This window comes from Miniopterus schreibersii, assembly GCF_964146895.1.
Source record: "Miniopterus schreibersii genome assembly, chromosome: 1".
Lineage (NCBI taxonomy): Eukaryota > Metazoa > Chordata > Mammalia > Chiroptera > Miniopteridae > Miniopterus > Miniopterus schreibersii.
In genome coordinates this window covers 42,448,772-42,468,409 of record NC_138101.1, presented here as the reverse complement: position 1 = coordinate 42,468,409, position 19,638 = coordinate 42,448,772, and the positions used below count along the sequence as shown (strand labels likewise).

General features: G+C 47.3%; 1 protein-coding gene across 3 annotated transcripts in view; it reads right to left on the bottom strand.

Moving 5' to 3' along the window:
* The window catches only part of BTC (betacellulin), a 39,727-nt gene extending 23,935 nt beyond the window's left edge, over positions 1–15,792 (bottom strand). For 2 of the 3 annotated variants that reach the window (XM_081150312.1, XM_081150311.1), the window contains exon 1: positions 15,617–15,730. In XM_081150312.1, the coding sequence (XP_081006438.1) occupies positions 15,617–15,671 (55 nt within the window). In that variant the 5' untranslated portion in view covers positions 15,672–15,730. Of the gene's footprint in view, positions 1–15,616 lie in introns of all 3 variants that reach the window. The other variant, XM_081150310.1, reaches the window with a different exon arrangement.
* Positions 15,793–19,638: the final 3,846 nt, after the last annotated feature.

Here is a 19,638-nt window from a genome sequence, read left to right as displayed (position 1 = left end):
GGCTGGAGAGACACTAGCGTGTAATCACAGGTCATGCTCCAAAGGCCTGGGGCCGAAAAGGGGGCGGTGGGTTGGCCAGTGTGCACAGGAAAAAGGACGTTTTGTGTTTTTGTTTCCAATGTGAGAGAAAACCGACAAAAAGAAGTCAAAGGTATAGAAGAGAGGCACAGGATGAATTATCAATAGATGCGCAAAACCTTGGAGATTGGCAGAAAGCCGGGGCCTCCCCTCTAAGTACTGCAGGCCCCCCTCTTCCGTGGGAACGTCCGAGACCCCCTGGGATGCCTGACACTGCAGACAGTGCCGAACCCTCTATTTCTACATTCTCTCCATGTAGAGATAAAGTTTAATGTATAAATTGGGCATGGTAAGACACGAATGACAACTCATAATAAGAGAACAATGATAGCAGTACACTGTAATAAAAGTTACGTGGCATTACTAAGTAAAATGAGGGTCACTGGGACACAAACACTTCGATATCTCACAGTCCCTTCAGCAGCTGAGACGACTACTAAGTGACTAACGGGTGGGGAGCGCACAGTGCGGGCAGGCTGGGCCAGGGCTGAGTCACTGCGCCGGGCAGGGCAAAGCAGCAGGGCTCACGTGAGATGCCACCATGCCGCTTAGAAAGGCTAGCACTTTACAATTTATGAATTATTTATTTATAGAATTTTTGATTTAATATTTTCAGACTGTGGTTGACTGCAGGTAACTAAAACCACAGAAAGCAAAACCTTGGATGGGGGGGGGGCACTGTTTAATCCTTTGCAGTCAAAGTTAGCAATTCTGGCAAATATAACTGTATTTTGAATGGATGAAAAGTCTTTAAAGAATAAGAGCTTAAATGTGTTTTATATTCTGTACACCTCACCTCACTGTCCAAGGAAATCCAAGTTCTTGTTTAAAGTGAATGGGAAAGGTCCAGTGGGGTTCTCAGTTTTCACACTATTGATACCTTGGGCTGGCTGATTCTTTGTTGCGGGAGGCTGTGCATTGCAGGATGATTGGTAATAACCCTGGCTTTGACTCTCTAAATGCCAGTAGCATCCCCCCCCCCCCGCTTTTACTCTTAAGTTGTCACAACCAAAAATGTCTTCAGACTTTGCCAAATGCCCCTGGGAGGAAATTTTTGTGGTTGAGAGCCATTGTAATTCTCTCCAAACTGTTTCAGTATTTTTTAAACCCACTATATAGTCTTCATTTTGAACCTACTGCTTTAAGTCCATTGCATATCCTCAAAGTCTCAAATTTTGATTTCTTAAAAATTTTCTTAGGGAAAGTACCATTATACTGTAGAAAGATCACCAGACTCATTCTTTAATTCATGTTGTGATTTTGAGTTAATTAACAAACTATCCTGACATTTCCCCGCAAGAAAAATTAAAATCATAGGTTCCCTGCTCATCCCATAATCTAGTTAACTAAAATAAAAATAAAAATACATAGTAAAAGAATTTGTTAAGGAACAAACATTTTATAATAAGCATCATCTTTATCAGAGAAAGTATGGGTTGTATTTTAGAGAAAATACGGTACTTAGATATGGAAAACATAATAAAATTTTCATTCAAGAGAGTCACTAATTGTATATTTCAGACTCAGTAAGAACATTAGAGGCATTAAGATCTTTTACCGACCAATTCTCAACTCCCCTAAAATCATCTCTTGGGAGAATTAATCAATCTCATCTTTAAAATTTCAGTACAGAGACTTCACTCTCTTCTACTGCATCTGATTCCAGTGAGACCATTCCTCCATTCTTTCACTCACAGTCATTCATTCATTCAAAACTTTATTAAGCACCAATTTCTAAAGCTCCACAAATGCATCTTGATGTTGAGCTGGTTTTTGCCTTTCTGTAATTTTACTCTGCTCACTAGAATCACTTAGAATAAGTTTAGTATCTTTTTTGCATGACAGATTCTCACACATTTGAAGCCAGCTATAAAGTGTTCCTGAAAGAATGTCTTTTCTTCAGGCTAAATGCCCCAGTTCCTTCAGCTGTATTTGACACCATCAAGACCTTCATAAGCTTTGGCACTGTCCCCTAAATGCGAGTTCAGAATTAAGTGCCATTTCACATGGCCTGGCAAAGACAGAGCAGAGTGGGGCACTTGGCCCTCCCAGTGTGGGCACCGTATCTCTGATAATGCAGCCCCACTGAGTGGGCTTTTGTTGGTTGTCCCATTGGGTACTGGGGATTTATTCAGCTTGTATTAAAATGAAGTTAACAATTTTTTTTACTGCTGGGAAGCAGTGTACTGGTGGGTTTATTTGTTCTGTCATTGTTCTGTTTTGTTTTTATATTTTACCTAGAAAAAAAAAAACTTTTATACTTGGCCCTTTTAAATGTAATTGTGTTAGATTTCACCTATCATTTAAATATTTTACAATCTTTTTGTTTTCTTATTTTCTCATTCAATCATACATCCCTGCTTCACAAGACCATAAGCATTTCTCAGATGCATTAGAACAAAGCAACAAAATAAAACAAAATAATGCTAGATTAGCTTAGTTGCTAGATGACTGAAAAGTGAGTCCCTATTTTCCAGGGCTAGATTTCAAATATCAACTCCACTCATAAAATTAAAAACAAAAAGGGAAAAGAAACCCATTTCTCCTTTAGTGAGTCGAAGCTCCATTTACATTTATTTTTATGCACTTTGAGATTCTCAAATTTAAAACTACAGAATGTATTAACAGTATTCTCCCTGTCGGCCAGCACGGGGATGAAGTCACTGGGGACAATACCAGCACTGAGAGGGACACTGCGTGACCAGGAGCACGGCCCGCTGTCCCAACGTCACCGCCGATGCTGAGGTAAGTCGAGCACCAGCTGGGTCAACTATTTAAAAAGATCAAATGTGACCAACCTAAACAGTAGTGTACGTTGTGTGTGCCTCAGCTCTGAGAGGAATTTTCCATTTTTAGAGCCAAGTGCATTTTACACAGGGTTGGGCCAAAGTAGGTTTACAGTTGTTTGTGTGGAAAATAACACAATGGTTCATAAACAGTGATACAGAAGAAATGCTGTGTTCTGCCTACTCACACCGTAAGCCTACGCGGGCCCTATCTTGTATTTTAAAAATAAATATGACGGTATCACAAAATGTCTATTAATTTTGTGATAGTTATATTTCCAGTACTGTTTCTTTCCAGCGCTTTTTAAAATTATTATTTTTTGTTTAAAATATCATAGATGTCCCTTTTTCTCCCCAATGACCCGTTCCACCCCGTCCCTCCCCCTCCCCAGTCCCTCTCCCCACCATTGTCCGTGTCCTTGGGTTGTGCATATCTGCATATAAATTCTCTGGTTACTCTCTCCCCCTCCATCCCCCGCCCCCCTCCATCCCTCTGACATTTGTCAGTCTCATCCATGCTTCCATGTCATTGAATCTATTCTGTTCCTCAGTTTATTAAGTTCTTTAGATCCCACGTATAAGCGAGATCATGTGATGTTTGTCTTTCTCTGCCTGGCTTATTTCGCTTTTTTAACAAAGAGATTTGAGTGAATGCAGCTCAGCGGGTGAAGACCTATGGTGTCTTCCACGTGTGGCTCTCCATATTGTCCCCACAGCTCTGCCGGTGACTCAGCGTGCTGCTCATGTCAGACGAGATTACCGATTCAGTTAGTTGGTTAAGTGATTCAGTGATACAAATATAGCAGATAAAGTCAGATCTTAGATGATACTATTTAAAAACCAAGTGGATTAAAAATCATCTCTCTGATTTTGGAAAAATAAAGTTTATAAAGTTTAAATCAACATTCTGGGGAATTTTCCCATTGTATCTTTAGTGTCAAGAATAAAAACAGATCCTTGAGTATACATACTATATACAGAGCACTTTCCAAATCCAAAAGGAGGTCATGTGTAATACGGAGTTGACAAAATATCAGGGGGTAGAAATGATCAATATTGGGCTTGTGCTTTGCTGAGACAAACCCTGTGAAACAGAGGAAGTTTGACACTGGTGTTCTTCTCCGTCTTTTTCTGTAATTATCTTTTTTGTTGTTGTTTTTGCCCCCCTATAAACCAGTATCCTTTTACTACTTCAACATTTCCCCAAATAGAACATAATTCTTTAATATATCTCCCTCTCTAAATGTATCTGATTTGAAAGCAGGCCTGCAAAGGAGAAAAATGACTGAACTCAGAAGAAATACACTAGAACCCAGTGTCCCAAGCTGAGTCCTTTGGAGAGCAGAGACCGAGATGCAGATTGAGGGGCTATCACTTTGTTAGGGAGGCACAGGCTCTGGGCTGTGAGGGTGAGAGAAGAGGAAAGGAGGTAGAAAGTAGGGGGCAAAGCAAAGCACCGTAAGCCCATCGTGCGGCTGTGGCTCCAACGTGAACCACGGAGATCAAAATGTGCTCAGGCGACACGGTCACCCACACAGGGACTACGCGAGGCTTCCAAGAAGGAGCTGGGTCTTGAGTGAGCCCGCAGGAAAAGAGGCAAGGAGGGATTTGCCTGCCTCAGTCACTTCCATCATTCATGTTCTATCGGACAAAATATCCCCGCTGGGAGCTAACGCCCTCAACCTCTGGCCCCTTGGTGAGTGAGAAGCCAGGACTCCTCTCCTGGGACCCAACGTTGCATTTAAATCCCCAAAAGGGGCGACCTGGTATGGTGGGAGCTGAACAAGAGAGAAAGGAGGCAGTTGCAAGGGTCTTAAGAGGTGCCCAAGGTTCGAGTCCCAGTACAGTGAGGATTGGGGCATGGGGACACCTCCTGGAGCACCTGCCCAGGGCAAGGAGGGGTTTCCAAGGCCTCTCAGATCCCAGCAGCTGCAGAACTGCCTATTCCGTCCAACGGGAAGGACGCAGGGGCAGGGCACAGGAACGAGAAGAGGGTCTTCACAAATAGCTTATGTCCTCCAAAATTAGGAAAGTAAAATGTGAAATCCTTCCCCTCCAACGTAAAATTCTATTCCAATAGCAGAAACCACATCTTGCTGTTTAAAACGAAGAATGATGGATAACACTTTTTCTTATCTCATTTAAGTACTCCACAATCATATTTGTAAAGCCCTGAGAGGAAAGTAATTTAACAACCTGTCATACAGAAACTGACTCATCTATCTGAAAACTGTCAACACACAATAATTCCTTTGCCAGTACATCAACCTCCTTTTCCCCACCATGATTGTTATTAAATCTGTGGCAACAATGACTAAATTGAATGGGACCCCATAATAACCTAGAGCGAGCTTCTTAGAAATCATTATTGTCAAAACTTGACTTTTTAAACTCATATCCCTTTATGACAGGGCCAGGTCAGACAGTCAGACACTGTAATACTTTAAATGAAAATCTCAAGGGCTCCCTACATTTCCACAATAGTTCAAAGAGGGGAGGCAAAAAGAACCAAGGAAAAAGAACAATTTGTTCTCAGGGAAGATTACCTGAGCGCAAAGTGGGGAGGAACAGTGGAGTTGGCCTTTGGATCTAGAGATAACACAGCCTTTGCCCCGTGAGGAAGCAGTCATCGGACTTTACAATGGTCAAGAAAAGAACATACAGTTTGAAGTGGCTGTTTAACCAACCTGGGAAAATAAACACCCACCCATAATTTAGGTCCATAAACTGAGTTAGGCTAAGCCAACCCAATTTAATGTTAATCCATTATTATCACTCTTTTTAATTTTATTTATTTTTTATTTTCCCATTACCATGTGTCCCCTCTCTGCCGTCTTCCACCCCCCCGATCCCGGGACCACCACGCTGCTGTTTATGTCCATGAGTTCTCTTCTCTTTTTTCTTTTTTGCTCAATCCCATTATTAGCTTTATGAATAAAATCATTTGCAGAGACCAGATATAAATACATATACATACATACATACATACATGCATGCATACATATCAGGTAGAATATTTTAAGTGCCAAGTATACAAAAAATAAGTTCTACTGGAATTCTAAAAAAAGGCAATGTGTTAGGTGAAGAAGTCATAGGGAAAAGTTTCACAGAAGTTGGGAACTAAGCAGGACCAAAGGCAATGACATAGAAATGAGTTTGGGATGGTTGGGAGACCATGAGGAAAGCTGTTCCTCTGGAAGAAAAAAAATTATACAGAGAAGAATTAAGAAACAAGGGCCTTCTTTTTGTGTATGGTGAGGATGTGAAATAATAATTGATTTCCTTGTGGGACCCATGAAATTAAGACTCATTAAGAAATGGTCACACCACATATTTCCAGTTGAAGCTTTGCAGTGTCTGTTCACCACATCCTGAAAGACAGATTCCCACTTAAGAATCTGAGTAGTCTAGAAAACCACGCATAAGTATTTAACAGTGGTGAATGCTGTTGAATAGAAATTAATAAGAAAGAATGGGGCATGTTTCCTTTGTTCTGCTTTGCAAAGGCAAATGAGAAATAACGCTTATTATTCTTGTGTGTAGTTTTCCCTGGAGTCTAAATCACACTTCCAGTCACTCTTTTTACCCTCTGTTACAAGCTAATTGGGATTTATCTAAAAATGATTAGATGACTTTCTCACAGATGTATTTTTATCATAGAATGGAAATGTTAGAAATGTGTCTTCTGAAATATTTGAAATTTTGTCAATATAATTTCCAATTATAGTTATGCTGGAGATTTTTTACCTTTACAATTGGATCCCAACTAATAATTATTATCCTAATAAATGTAAAATATAAATAATGTAGCATTTTTAAGGCAAAAACTGAGCCTGGGGCATAGGATTGGTACTATACCCCAAGGTGAGGATCATGAGAAATCATGGTCACTGAACCCAGTTTTGAGGGGAAAATCTCAAGTAATTTTCTTTTTTATTTAAAAAAAAATTCTTCACCATTGGTTTCCCAGGTCTCCAAGTGCCCTACCTTTTTATTCCTTCCCATGAAAGCTACTGACAATACCTTAGTTTGAAATTCTCCCTTCCAACCTCTAAAGCATTCCAAGGTGCAGTGACCTCATCCTGGGTCCTTAGAGTCGCTTGCTCCACCTGCTCCTGCCTCACCTAAGAATCGCCTCTGAACTCCTTCCTGGAGGTGCCGTCCAGACCACAAACGCGTCCAGGCGTGGGAAGCTCGCCACATCCCCAGTCAGCGGATCCCAGTTTTCCAAAGCTCTACTTAGAGGAAAATTCCTCCCGAATTAAGGCGAGAGCTCTGCTCCCTGGAGTTCATTCATTCAAGTTGTGCTCTCTGAATTAAACAGAGGAAATCTTCGCTGAGACAACTTTTCAACTATTTTGAAGTTGGCTCTCATAAACCAAAACTGTGTCTTTTATACCCACCACTCCAAAGTCTATGCTCTCAGCCGTGTGTGTGTGTGTGTGTGTGTGTGTGTGTGCGTGTGCGCGTGTGCCTTCTTCACTTGCCACGGATCTCTTGTGTCTGGTCCCTTGAGAGCACCAGCGATCGCCTCATAGCTTCCTCATCAGCGGCCCTTCCTGAGCCTCGGCCCCTCGGCGCCCAGAGAATTCGATTTGGCTGGCCTTCCCAAATCTGCCGTCTACAACCCGCCTCCACTCTTGGCTTCCCGGACTGTCCATCTCTTTTCACACAACTCTACCAGCTCTCTTTATGACTCCCACACCGTAAATATGGGTGCCATCAACACTCTATACTCAGTCCTCTTTTTTAAATTGTGGTAAAATACACATAACATAAAATTTACTATCTTAACCATTTTGAAATGCACGGTTCAGTGGTATCAGTCATACTATTGTACATCCATCACCACCATCCACTGCCAGAACTCTTTTCATCTCTCAAAACTGAATCTCTAGACCCACTAAGCAATAGCTCCCCAATCTCTCCTCTCCTGGCTCCTGGCTCCTGGCAACCACCTTTCCCTTTCTACTTTCTATCTGGATGATTTTGCTTTTGTCTTCTTTTTGTATAATGCTATTCAATCTTACAAAATACCCATGGACTCAGATTTGAACACATTTTTACTAAGGGTTTATGGTGTGCTAGGCCCTGTGCTAGATCCTTAAATTTTAGTCAGCTAAATTATATTTTCAGCCCTATTTTCAAACTAGGTGTCCAAACTGGCTGGTCATTAGAATCTCCTGTAGAGCTTTTTTTTTCCTTCTAATTTTTTTTTTTTTAAATAATAAACTTTATTTTGAAAGACAGGTTTCCCCCACTATCTAAAAGTAGAATACTCCTATGCAACCTTTTGTAAGCCGAAATGGCATAAAGTGAAGAAGCAATTAGTCTAGAACAAACACATCTTGCTAATGGATGCACAAAATATATGGAGATAAAGCACAGATGCTCACAGACACAGTAAAAGCTCCGGTGGCTTGATGCTGATGCTGAGTGTAGTTCCTGGGTAAGAAGCTTGGTGGCGCTCTTACTGCCCAGGGTGCCCACTGCCTTTACAAGGGCTGGCTGCAAAACACACACTCAAAGCTATTTTTGCTTTTCACAAAAGTGAAAATCTTCTTTGGATTTCTTTCACTTAGCAAAAACTTGTACTAATGTAGACCTTTTTAAAAATGAAGTAGTGTAAAGTGAACTTTTGAAAAGCAAGGGATACCTGTAATTTTAGATTTCCAGAAAGCTGCTAAGTACAGAGCATTCCTGTACACTCTCGGTCACTTCTGTTTCCTCTGATGTTATCGTTTTGCATGATCTGGTACACTTATCAAAGCTAAGAATCAACACCGATGCATTACTATTGACTAAACTCAAGAATTTATTCTGATTTCACTAATTTTCTGTGTCAAGATTCTTAGTGTCCTCTGGTCTGTGACAGGTTCTTACTCTTTACTTGGTTTTTATGACTTCATTGGCAATTTTAATGACTACTGGTCAGGTGTACTGTAGAACAGCCTTCAATTTGGAGTTTGTCTGATGCTTTTATAATGATTGGACCAGGGTTTTGGGTTTTTAGAGCGAATGCTATGGAGAAATGTCCCTCATTGCATCACATGAGGGGTATATGATATCAACCTGGTATCCTTGGCGATGTTAACCCTGACCACTTGGTTAAGGTAGTATTTGCCAGATTTTTGCACTTTAAGGTTACTCTCCCCCCCCCACCCCTTTTATGCTCTATTCTTTGGAAGCAAGAAACTAAGTGCAGCCCTGCAAAAGGAGCAAGGAATTAAGCTCCGCTTCCTGAAGGGTCAGTATCTACATATATTCTTTGCAATTATTCTGTAAGAAAAAATTTTTTTTCTTTTGGTGGAAAGTCTTTAAACAGTTATATTCATAGGAACATATGAACCAGACTTTAGTAGGTCTGGGAGAGGCCTGATAACCTGCACTTTTTACATTCCTTGGGAGAACACGCGGATTTGGGTTCCACTGCTCTAACTTGAAGTCAGCCTCTGTATTTCCAAGTTTCACAGACATTCCAATGTCTCCAAAACAGTTCACATCCCACAGAAAAAGAGCAGCTCTCGTTCACATTCGGTACCATAGCCTCCTGTCTCTCTCAGGTCAGCAGTCTCAGAGGCAGCTGGACTTCTACCCCCCTCCTTACCCACTCATGACTTGTCATTACGTCCTATCAATTCTTGCTTAGAAATATTTATTGAATTTATGCTTTCTCTTCATTGCCTGGTCCAGATTTGCTGGGCTAGTTAACAGCAGCTTTCTCTTTACTCACCTCTTATTGTATTGGTCTCTCTTTTTCTGATCTACTCTGCACATCAAAACCAATATTTAACCCACTGCATGCTCTGTACTATTCCGCTATTGAAAAATACTACAGTAACTGTCCATTACCCAGTAGTACTGCACTTCCAAGAAAGAGATACTCTGACATGGGTTAGAAGCCCTCTGGCATGACATTATTAAGTGAAGTAAGACTAAATGCATTAGTAAACCCATGATTTTCCAAAGACAAAAATGTTATATTAGTAACTCAACCAACTCAGGCACGTTGAAATAGGCTGAACACAAACATTGTTAAACTTTTTGTCACTGTTTTGGAATCAGTGCTTCTAGTCTATAGGTCAGATACAGAATGTACTATATACCCTCCAAAAAATGTGAAGAATAAATACAAGTATTTCACAGCTATTTGACTTAGCCTTGCTGATAATCAAAGTAAGTTATTACCTAATTGATGTGAACTAAGATTAAATGCCCCATCTCTCTTCTTATATCTTTGAATTCTAGCAATTAAAAATTCATTTGAACTACCAAGATTCCTTTTTCAAGATACAAATATGCCTGGGAAAGCTAGCAATCATTAGCAGTATAAAGCATACCTATTTCAATCAGATTGCTTTCCTCTTAAACTGTAGTTTGGAGCATCCCTGAGCAACTGGACTACGAATTCTTTGAGGATCCAGGGGTCTGTCAGAACAGTTTCACAAGTGTATAGTGGTCGTGGCTTAAGCCTAAACTGCATGCAGCCAGATTCCAGCTTGCATGGGCCATCCTGGGAAGATGCTGGTCCTCATGGAGATGCTTACAAGCATGGTACATGCTTCAGAGGGGTGCCAGGGGGTACAGCTTGGTGCCTGTCCTTCTGACTGTCCCTGGCCCAGCCTCCTAGTGATATTCATGTCTATGTCTGGAATGAGCTGACTACAATTAAAGGGTGACAAAAAAACACACAACCAAGGTGATTTTCCCACTACGCTCTCTGTGGACTTCAGGAGCACAGGAGTGCAGGGTGAGCAGTCTCCACAGAGCCGCCGCCCGCCAGAGGCTCGGGCCCCTGGGACAGACGTGAGTGCTCCCCGCCCTCTGCACCTTCAATTTTCACACAGACATTGGCAGGCCAACCATCAGCAGGGGTGCCACAAAGTGTGCCTGCAGTATCGGGGCCTCCAGAATTATTTGGGAATGTCCACACAACAAGAGAGAACAGAGCAACGGCAAAACCTGATTTGTAACAGTTGTTTGTGTGCCAGTGTGGCCTGTGACACCTGAGGTTTTTAAAGAGGAAAACAAAACTAAATAAACCTCCCCAGGCTCTTTTAAGTCAAAAGTCTGGCAGAAGAGGCAAGTCCTAAAATCTTTCAGTGTTTGGGCCTTCCGTTACATCATCTGTGCAATGGAAACTTTACCTGCTGCCGCCACCTGCTTTATAACTTGACGCATGATATCAGTTACATCACGAACACAGTCATGCTTCCAAGCAGAATTTAGGCCAGCTTGCAGATATTAATGTTTTAGATTTTAATAAGGACGTATTTTTGACCTCACCCATTTTTTCCAAAGACATGTTTTTCTCCCTTTTCACTGGTTATAATTTTAGCATTGATGTTATATAGCAAGTGGATGAGAGGGAGAAATTAAAAAACAGAATGATTCAATTTCTTTAAGATTAAAAAAACCTGCTTTAAGAAAGTTATTGCCCCTTTACCATATTTCTTAATCAAGCATCCACGATTCTCTCCGTGATGATAATGTTTGCACGAAACAAAGATCCCATTACAAAGTAAATGTAAGTTAAATACGATTGTAAAAAAATTTTTCTCTTAAATTGCCCAATGGAAGTGTTGGTTAAAGATCAGTACAGTGTCAAGCTGGTAAGAACCTTAGTCTCATCTAAAGCAACCCCTTCATTTTACAAATGAGAACAAGACCCAGAAATTTATAACTTGCAGACATCTCAGAGTCACGGAATGGCAGAGTGGAACCAGGTCCACTGTCCGCACAGTGCCAGTTTTCTGTCACCCACCCCTCCTCCCCACACACACACACGCTGGTGCATCACACAGTGCATTGCTCACATTCCTTTCAAAAAGTAAGTAAAATAGCATGTGACTTAAATTAGGAATGAGACTTAAAAGTACAGTGTGCATGAGAGAAAGAGGACCCCTTTCTGGAAACACTGGTGCCAACAAATGACATCCTTTGGCATTTTGTAGAGTGGAGCTTTAGGGGACCTAAAGACTGAATTCAATTTCCTGAACCAAACATTCAACAGGGCGGTTGTACATTTAGGTTACCTTGAGTGTTCAATAGCCCTAGGTTAGAGTTTTCTGCTTTTTCATTTCTGCTTTTTGACAGGTTTTGCGGGGGAAAAAATGAAGCACTGTGTGATAGCAAAGGGGTTGGAATGTCCATTATCCTGGAGTAACCATTTCTACCGTAACATTTCTGCTGGCACTTCACCTTAATTTAGGCCTGAATTAGCTCATGCCTAGATCACAGCTCTGAGACAATCAGGTCTCTGGCCCCCAGCCCCCTCCCCCCACTCTCACATGCATCCCACCGACAGATTTTCCTCCTTACATCCTTGTTTGCGTTATTTCACTCCCGTATGCAAGACCTATGACGGTGTATGTTTAACTGTTCATTGATCCATGTCCAAATATTTTAATGTAGCTTTTTTTGGCTCTTCATAATCTGTCTGCCTCTCATAAATTCTACTTTCTGGCAGGCTGACTGACTGTCTCTCCAGTAAAGCAGTCTTATTTCCATCACCAACCTTTGTATATCGTTGGCGTCTTTTCCCTGCTATTTCAAATCCTTCCCTGAGCGTCAAGGCACCCACTCGTATCCTCCATGCAGCTGTTCCCCATTACCCCACCCCTCGCTGTTGAAGCTTTGGTAGGAGGTGGCTCTCCCTTCCCTGGTTTCATGAATTTTTCTCTTCTTGTATCATATCTGTTAGTCTTGTACTCCCAGTTTCAACATGCCATCTTTCAGTACACAAAGCGTGTCTTAGAAATGATGTCTTAGGAACTTCTCAAGGCCTCATCCCACCCCCATTGCCATATACTTTAGTGTCTTGCTGACTGTAGCAGATTCTCAGTAAATACTTTGAGTGTTTGATGACCCAGATGAGGTATAAAGAGAAAATGCCACCTTCATCCAGCCCTAGCAAAGCGTCAGTACTGGTGCTGGGCCTAAGCCTCAGACCCATTGCTCTTCTCAAGGCTCCACTTGACTCCACCGCTAACTTGCTCCTGAACTCTTCCTCCTCTGCAGGATGTGCTAGCTCAGTCCTTTCTCTCTAACCATGGTCCTAAATCTGATCCACTTCCAGCCAAGGTCACCACACCTTTTTAGCCACCTCTCTTACTCCAATGACACAGACAAACGAAAGTTTCCATTTAGGTTCCATTTCTGTTCCCTCCATAAGAGAAACCCCAGCCCTTCCTAAGCTCGAAGCTGTAGACACTTCAGCTGTGAAGACGACTCCTCCCACATTAATGCCCCAAGCCCAGGTGTCCCTACCCCTCACCCCAGCTAAGCCTACAAGACACTGGAAGCTTCCTTTCCCTTCACTCCCCTCAAAATGACCATGCTGCAGATGGGATGCCTTGAGGTGGTGTGATTTTCCTGCTACCTTACCTCAGTGGAGGGTGAAGGGAGCCTGGCTTCCAGCTTTGTAAACATCTCCCAGCACATGAAGTTCCAGCTCTGTCTGCCAGCACTGACTTCCTAGGAGGTGAGGACAGCCTCTAGCAGGTTCCAGGCATCCTGCTACTCCTCCCACTGGCCACTCTTCCCTCACCCCAGGTGACCACACCCAGTGGTCCTTAACCTATCAACCCAGATTAAACCTTCGAAGTGAAGAAGAATTTTCCCTGTTGCAATTTCTCCTTAAAATAGTGAAGGAGAAAGACTATCACATGCCACCGAAGGAGGTTTGGCCAACAAGGACCCACGTATAGGACGGTGGTCCCATGGGACTATAATGGAGCTGAACATTTTCTATCACCAGGGACTCCGCAGCCACCATGACATCATAGAGCAACACGTTATTTGTCTGTGTGGTGATGCTGGTGTAATCAAAACTGTTGTGCTGCCAGCCTTATAAAAGGATAGCGCGTACAGTTACGTACAGTACAGAACACTTGAAAATGATGAGAAGCGACTGTTACTGGTTTATGTATTACCGACATGCATTTTTTATCGCGGTTTTAGAGTGTACTCTTTCTCCTCATTAAAAACACGTGTCCTGTAAAGTCGCGTGCTTTGTTGCACTGGCAGCAGCTTCGGGTTTCTCGTGAACGTTCCCGAGGGTCCTGGCTGCCTGACCTTCTGCTGTGCTTGGTGTCATCTCACCGTGTGGCACAGGCTGAGCCTAGGTGTGCAGGAGGCTGTGCCGTGGGGCTGTGTGAGTGCCCGCCCGTGCCCTCGGGCTGTGTGAGTGCCCGCCGTGCCCTCGGGCTGTGTGAGTGCCGCCGTGCCCTCGGGCTGTGTGAGTGCCCGCCCGTGCCCTCGGGCTGTGTGAGTGCCCGCCGTGCCCTCGGGCTGTGTGAGTGCCCGCCGTGCCCTCGGGCTGTGTGAGCGCCGCCGTGCCCTCGGGCTGTGTGAGCGCCGCCGTGCCCTCGGGCTGTGTGAGCGCCGCCGTGCCCTCGGGCTGTGTGAGTGCCCGCCCGTGCCCTCGGGCTGTGTGAGTGCCCGCCCGTGCCCTCGGGCTGTGTGAGCGCCGCCGTGCCCTCGGGCTGTGTGAGTGCCGCCGTGCCCTCGGGCTGTGTGAGCGCCGCCGTGCCCTCGGGCTGTGTGAGCGCCGCCGTGCCCTCGGGCTGTGTGAGCGCCGCCGTGCCCTCGGGCTGTGTGAGTGCCCGCCCGTGCCCTCGGGCTGTGTGAGCGCCGCCGTGCCCTCGGGCTGTGTGAGCGCCGCCGTGCCCTCGGGCTGTGTGAGTGCCGCCGTGCCCTCGGGCTGTGTGAGTGCCGCCGTGCCCTCGGGCTGTGTGAGTGCCCGCCCGTGCCCTCGGGCTGTGTGAGTGCCCGCCGTGCCCTCGGGCTGTGTGAGTGCCGCCGTGCCCTCGGGCTGTGTGAGTGCCGCCGTGCCCTCGGGCTGTGTGAGTGCCCGCCCGTGCCCTCGGGCTGTGTGAGTGCCGCCGTGCCCTCGGGCTGTGTGAGTGCCGCCGTGCCCTCGGGCTGTGTGAGTGCCGCCGTGCCCTCGGGCTGTGTGAGTGCCCGCCCGTGCCCTCGGGCTGTGTGAGCGCCGCCGTGCCCTCGGGCTGTGTGAGCGCCGCCGTGCCCTCGGGCTGTGTGAGCGCCGCCGTGCCCTCGGGCTGTGTGAGCGCCGCCGCGCCGTCCACACCGGGAGGAAATCCCCCGCAGCCTTCCTCGGACCGCGCCCGCTCCGGGCGGCACCTGCCGCGCTCCCAGGGCGGCACCTGCGCGTTTCCTGGGCCGCGCCCTAGGGACACCCGGTTTCCGTCCCTCCGCTGCCCCACCGGCAGCGGGGATTCGGGGCTCTGAAGCGGCTTTTCTCCATCCCCTCCCCGCGGCCCAGCGAGAACCGGCGCCAGACCTCGCCCCGGCCCGGGCCGGCGTCTCCGCAGGGCCCCTCCCGCCCGGCGCGCACCGGGCACGGCCCCCCCCACCCCCGGCCGCTCGCCCGGCCCCCAGCCCGGGGGTCCCTCGGCCCTGCCTCCCCCGCTCCCGCTGCCCTCCCGCCCATCCTCAGGCGGGCCGGCGCCCCCAGGCTCCCAGGGCACCTGCCCCGCGACCCTGCGCCCGCGTCCGCAGCAGCTGGGCCCCGGGGCCCCTCCCGCCCTCCCGCCGCCCGGGCGCCCGCAGCCCCAGCAGGTGCCCGCGGCCCGGCCTCTAACCCGCCCCCCCCGCCCCGTGCAGGCCCTCCGGCCTCCCGCGGCCAGGGCGCCCTCGGGTCCAGCGCCCTCGGGTCCAGCGCCCTGGGGTCCAGCGCCCCGAGCGCAGTCGCCCCCCGCGCCCCCGCCCCCCGCGTCCCCGCCACTCACCCAGCGCCAGGAGCGGCGGCAGGCAGCCGGCGGGGCGGCCCGGGCCCCGCGCCATCGGGGTTGCGGCGCCCCCGGAGCCGCGCGGCCCCCAGGCCGGTGTCGGGAGCGCCGGGAGCGGAGCCGGGCCCGAGGAAGCGAAACTGGTCCGGCGGCCGCGGCCGGGCAGGCTCACCCCGCGGCCTGCGCCCTGCGCCGGGAGGGGCGCCTCCTATTTATGCCGCTCCCGCCGCGCACACCCGCCGGGCGCGGGCGTCGGGGGAGTCGCCCCGTTTCCACCCAGCCACGCACCCCCCCCCCAGCTCGTGGCGGGGCCGCCCTGGGCCGCGCGGCCGCTGCACCTGCCGGGTCGCACCTGCCGGGCGGCGCCGCGCCCCGGGAGCCCGTGGGGGGGGGGGACGGAGCGCCCGCGGGTGGCCGGGAGCCCGTGGGGGGGGGGACGGAGCGCCCGCGGGTGGCCGGGAGCCCGTGGGGGGGGGGGACGGAGCGCCCGCGGGTGGCCGGGAGCCCGTCGGGGGGGGGGGGACGGAGCGCCCGCGGGTGGCCCGGAGCCCGCGGGGGGGGGGACGGAGCGCCCGCGGGTGGCCGGGAGCCCGTGGGGGGGGGGACGGAGCGCCCACGGGTGGCCCGGAGCCCGTGGGGGGGGGGACGGAGCGCCCACGGGTGGCCCGGAGCCCGTGGGGGGGGGGACGGAGCGCCCGCGGGTGGCCGGGAGCCCGTGGGGGGGGGACGGAGCGCCCACGGGTGGCCCGGAGCCCGTGGGGGGGGGGACGGAGCGCCCGCGGGTGGCCCGGAGCCCGCGGGGGGGGGGACGGAGCGCCCGCGGGTGGCCCGGAGCCCGTGGGGCCTGCGCGCCGCCGAGACGCGCTGGGCCAGGAGCCGCCGGGAACCGCCACCCGAAGGCCCCCCGGGGCCGGTCGCTGGCTCCCGGAGGCCGAGCGGGAGCGCGGCTAACCGCAGGCATTCCACACCCGGAGCCCCTTACACCGTCTGCTGGAAACCGGGAGTTTGGACTCACCAGGGGCTACTTTAGAAACTTCGTTCAGATTTCTCTTTATTCATTTGCTCGCTTACTCATCGTACTTTTAGCTACTGATGTAATTTACTTACTGCGTGGGGTCTGTGGAAGCAGGGGTGCTGTTCGCCCGTCGGCTGCTGCACGCCTCCCCTTGCACGCGGAGCGGGTCCGGCCCAGCGCTTCCTGGGACGCAGAGGCGTCCTCGCAGCCTCCAGAGGCAGAAAGCAGCATCCAGCCTCACCTTGCACGATTAGCATATCTGCCTCCAAAATAACTAGAGAATGCAGCTGTTTTCAGTCCGATCTGTGTTCCTCTCGCAGGATCAGTGAGCGGAATCATGGCCTCCACCCCCACCCCCAAGCTGTATTTCTGGAACATCCAAAAGGCCCATAAACATTCATTTACATATGAAATGCAGTTCAGAGGTCCGGCCCTTCCTCCCCATTGTTTAAATTAAACAAATTATGATGCATTTTTCTTCCACATCATTTTAGTGCTCCAAACGGCCCACATATCCAGAGGTGTAAAAAGCAGCTCTTAATTTTCAGAATCCCATGCTAGGCCCCACATAACAGCTCATAATCTATTGAGAGAGCAGGCCCCTGGTAGGGCTTAGGAGAGATCCAAGGTTGTGGGATAGACTGTTACTGTACCCAGATAAAAACAGGGAGGGCCACAAAAAGCCAAAAATTTGGCACGGTCTCCTCCCTCTTCCTTTCTGATATTCTCTCCTTCCCTGAGGATCAGGGCCCTGTGTTAAGGCATCTTTCACCCAGAGATTACACCCCAGGCAGCAACAATCCTGCTACCCTCCAACAGAAGATTACTATTTTATTTTTATTTTTCATTGATACTAATAAAAAATAAAGCACACTTAAGCAAGAAATACTAAATCTTTGTTCAGTATTATAAAGTTCCAGGCCTTGGTGTAAGTATTCATCATTTGTGCCATTCAAATGGTAAATTAACCTTTTCAGGCCACTAGAGTATGAAATAGTGTTATTTAATATACTAAATAGACCAAATAAAATAATAACCATCTGTAAGAGCTTTATTTACTACCAGAAATAAAGCAAGTACCCTGGAGAATATGCTTTCCAAATTTCCTGACACTAGAGGTTCCATTTTTTTCACGGTTAAGCAACTTCCTTCCTTCCTTCCTTCCTTCCTTCCTTCCTTCCTTCCTTCCTTCCTTCCTTCCTTCCTTCCTTCCTTCCTCCCTCCCTCCCTCCCTCCCTCCCTCCCTCCCTCCCTCCCTCCTTCCTTCCTTCCTTCCTTCCTTCCTTCCTTCCTTCCTCTCCCTCCCTCCTCCTGGTTGGTTATCTTCCTCCCCCTCCTCCTCCTTTTTCTCCTCCCTCCCTCCCTCTCTCCCTCTCTGTTTAATTACTCAGGGGGCAGGTAAACTGGAACCCAGTCACAAACACTGGCAGAGCAGAAGGGAAGAACTGGCCGCTCTGGGGCCTCCTTCGCGTAGTGGGGTGTGTCTCACTGCCTTAGACTGTAAGGAGAGCTGTTGCTAAGAGAAGAGTGGGTCAAAGCTCCACCGGAATCACAAAGCAGAAACTGTATGCCCAGCCTAGGGACTGGTTGGTGAGGCCCTGCCTGTTCAGGCTTTGCACAGGTAACACCGGCCCTCCCACATCTGGTATGAAGCTTAGGGGAATTCCTTTGGAGGACCTGTAAGCATCAGTCTTTTCTCTTCCTACACAGACCCGTCCTCAGCCCTCTGGACAGGACAATATAAGCTTATGGTTATTTGTGGGGCACATCACAGACACACATGTGGTGGTAGAAAGGAAAATTTTGAATAGTCATTCTAGGTCAGCCTGTGTTCTCCAAATTATCACTTGACGACATTTGGTAGTATAGGAAGATTTCCTCTTGGTAATTTACATTATTTAATTCAATAAGAGTGGGTGAACGAAATGAAATATGAATGATGAAAGACTTCTAAAATATAATGTTTTTAGAATAATGATAAACATCATGCATTATAAATTATTAAAAACTAGTAGTACACTATATGTAGAGAGTTTTCATATATTCTATTTGAAACTATTGAATTAGTCTCTAAGGAAAACCAGTGAAAAAAAATCACTGCTCAAACACTGTATTCAGGGGATTTTGCTTTACAATCCAGTTTTTCCCGGGGATTGGGATTTTTATTGTGTGCCTTTTAATCTAACCTATTTTATTGTACCTTCTCTGTCAGTCTGTTAGGGATACATTTTTCTGTATGTCTCAATCTGCTTGGCTTGCCATCTTTTTACAATGCCAGCTCCATACAAGTTTAATATATCTTAAATATAATCTTTTCTGTAATATTATATCTATTAGTTTCAGCTCACCATTACAATCTTTGTATTTGACAATATTCATACATACTCCAAAAAGATAGCTTCTGATTTTTAAAAAAATCTAGGTTTTTGTGTTGGCCTTAGTTGTAGACTAAGTAGGAAAGCACCTAAGTGGCATAATTTTAATGCTATAATATGACAAGGCTTTAAATATCCCTACCTAATACACCTGTCACAGTGGCTTCACCCCTTCCTACATGGTCCCAGATTCCCATCAATGTAGACAATACTCTGGGTGAGACAACAGAGGTGGAATATTATGTAAAATTGGTTTTGGAGTCTGTTCAACCTGTTCAAATTGGAGCTATGTCACAGAATGCCTGGATCACAAACTATTCACTTCTCTGAGCCTCACTTTTCTCATGCATAAAATGTGATGGGAATAATTTGCACAGCTTTCACGATTTGCAATGCAATATACCTCTATGGCAAAAGTCTTGCATTTTAGAAATTATTCCGTGTATTATCGTTGTTATATCATTACAACAAGAGAGACTAGTTAGAGGTGGTTGCCATGGAGAATACTTCTAGCCTAGAGTGGACATTGGGTTTAGACCAGGGTAATGGAGATGGAGGAATGATTCTGCATATATTTTTAAATGCAAACAATTGGGTTTTTCTGATGAATTGGGTGTAGAGTAAGAGAAAGA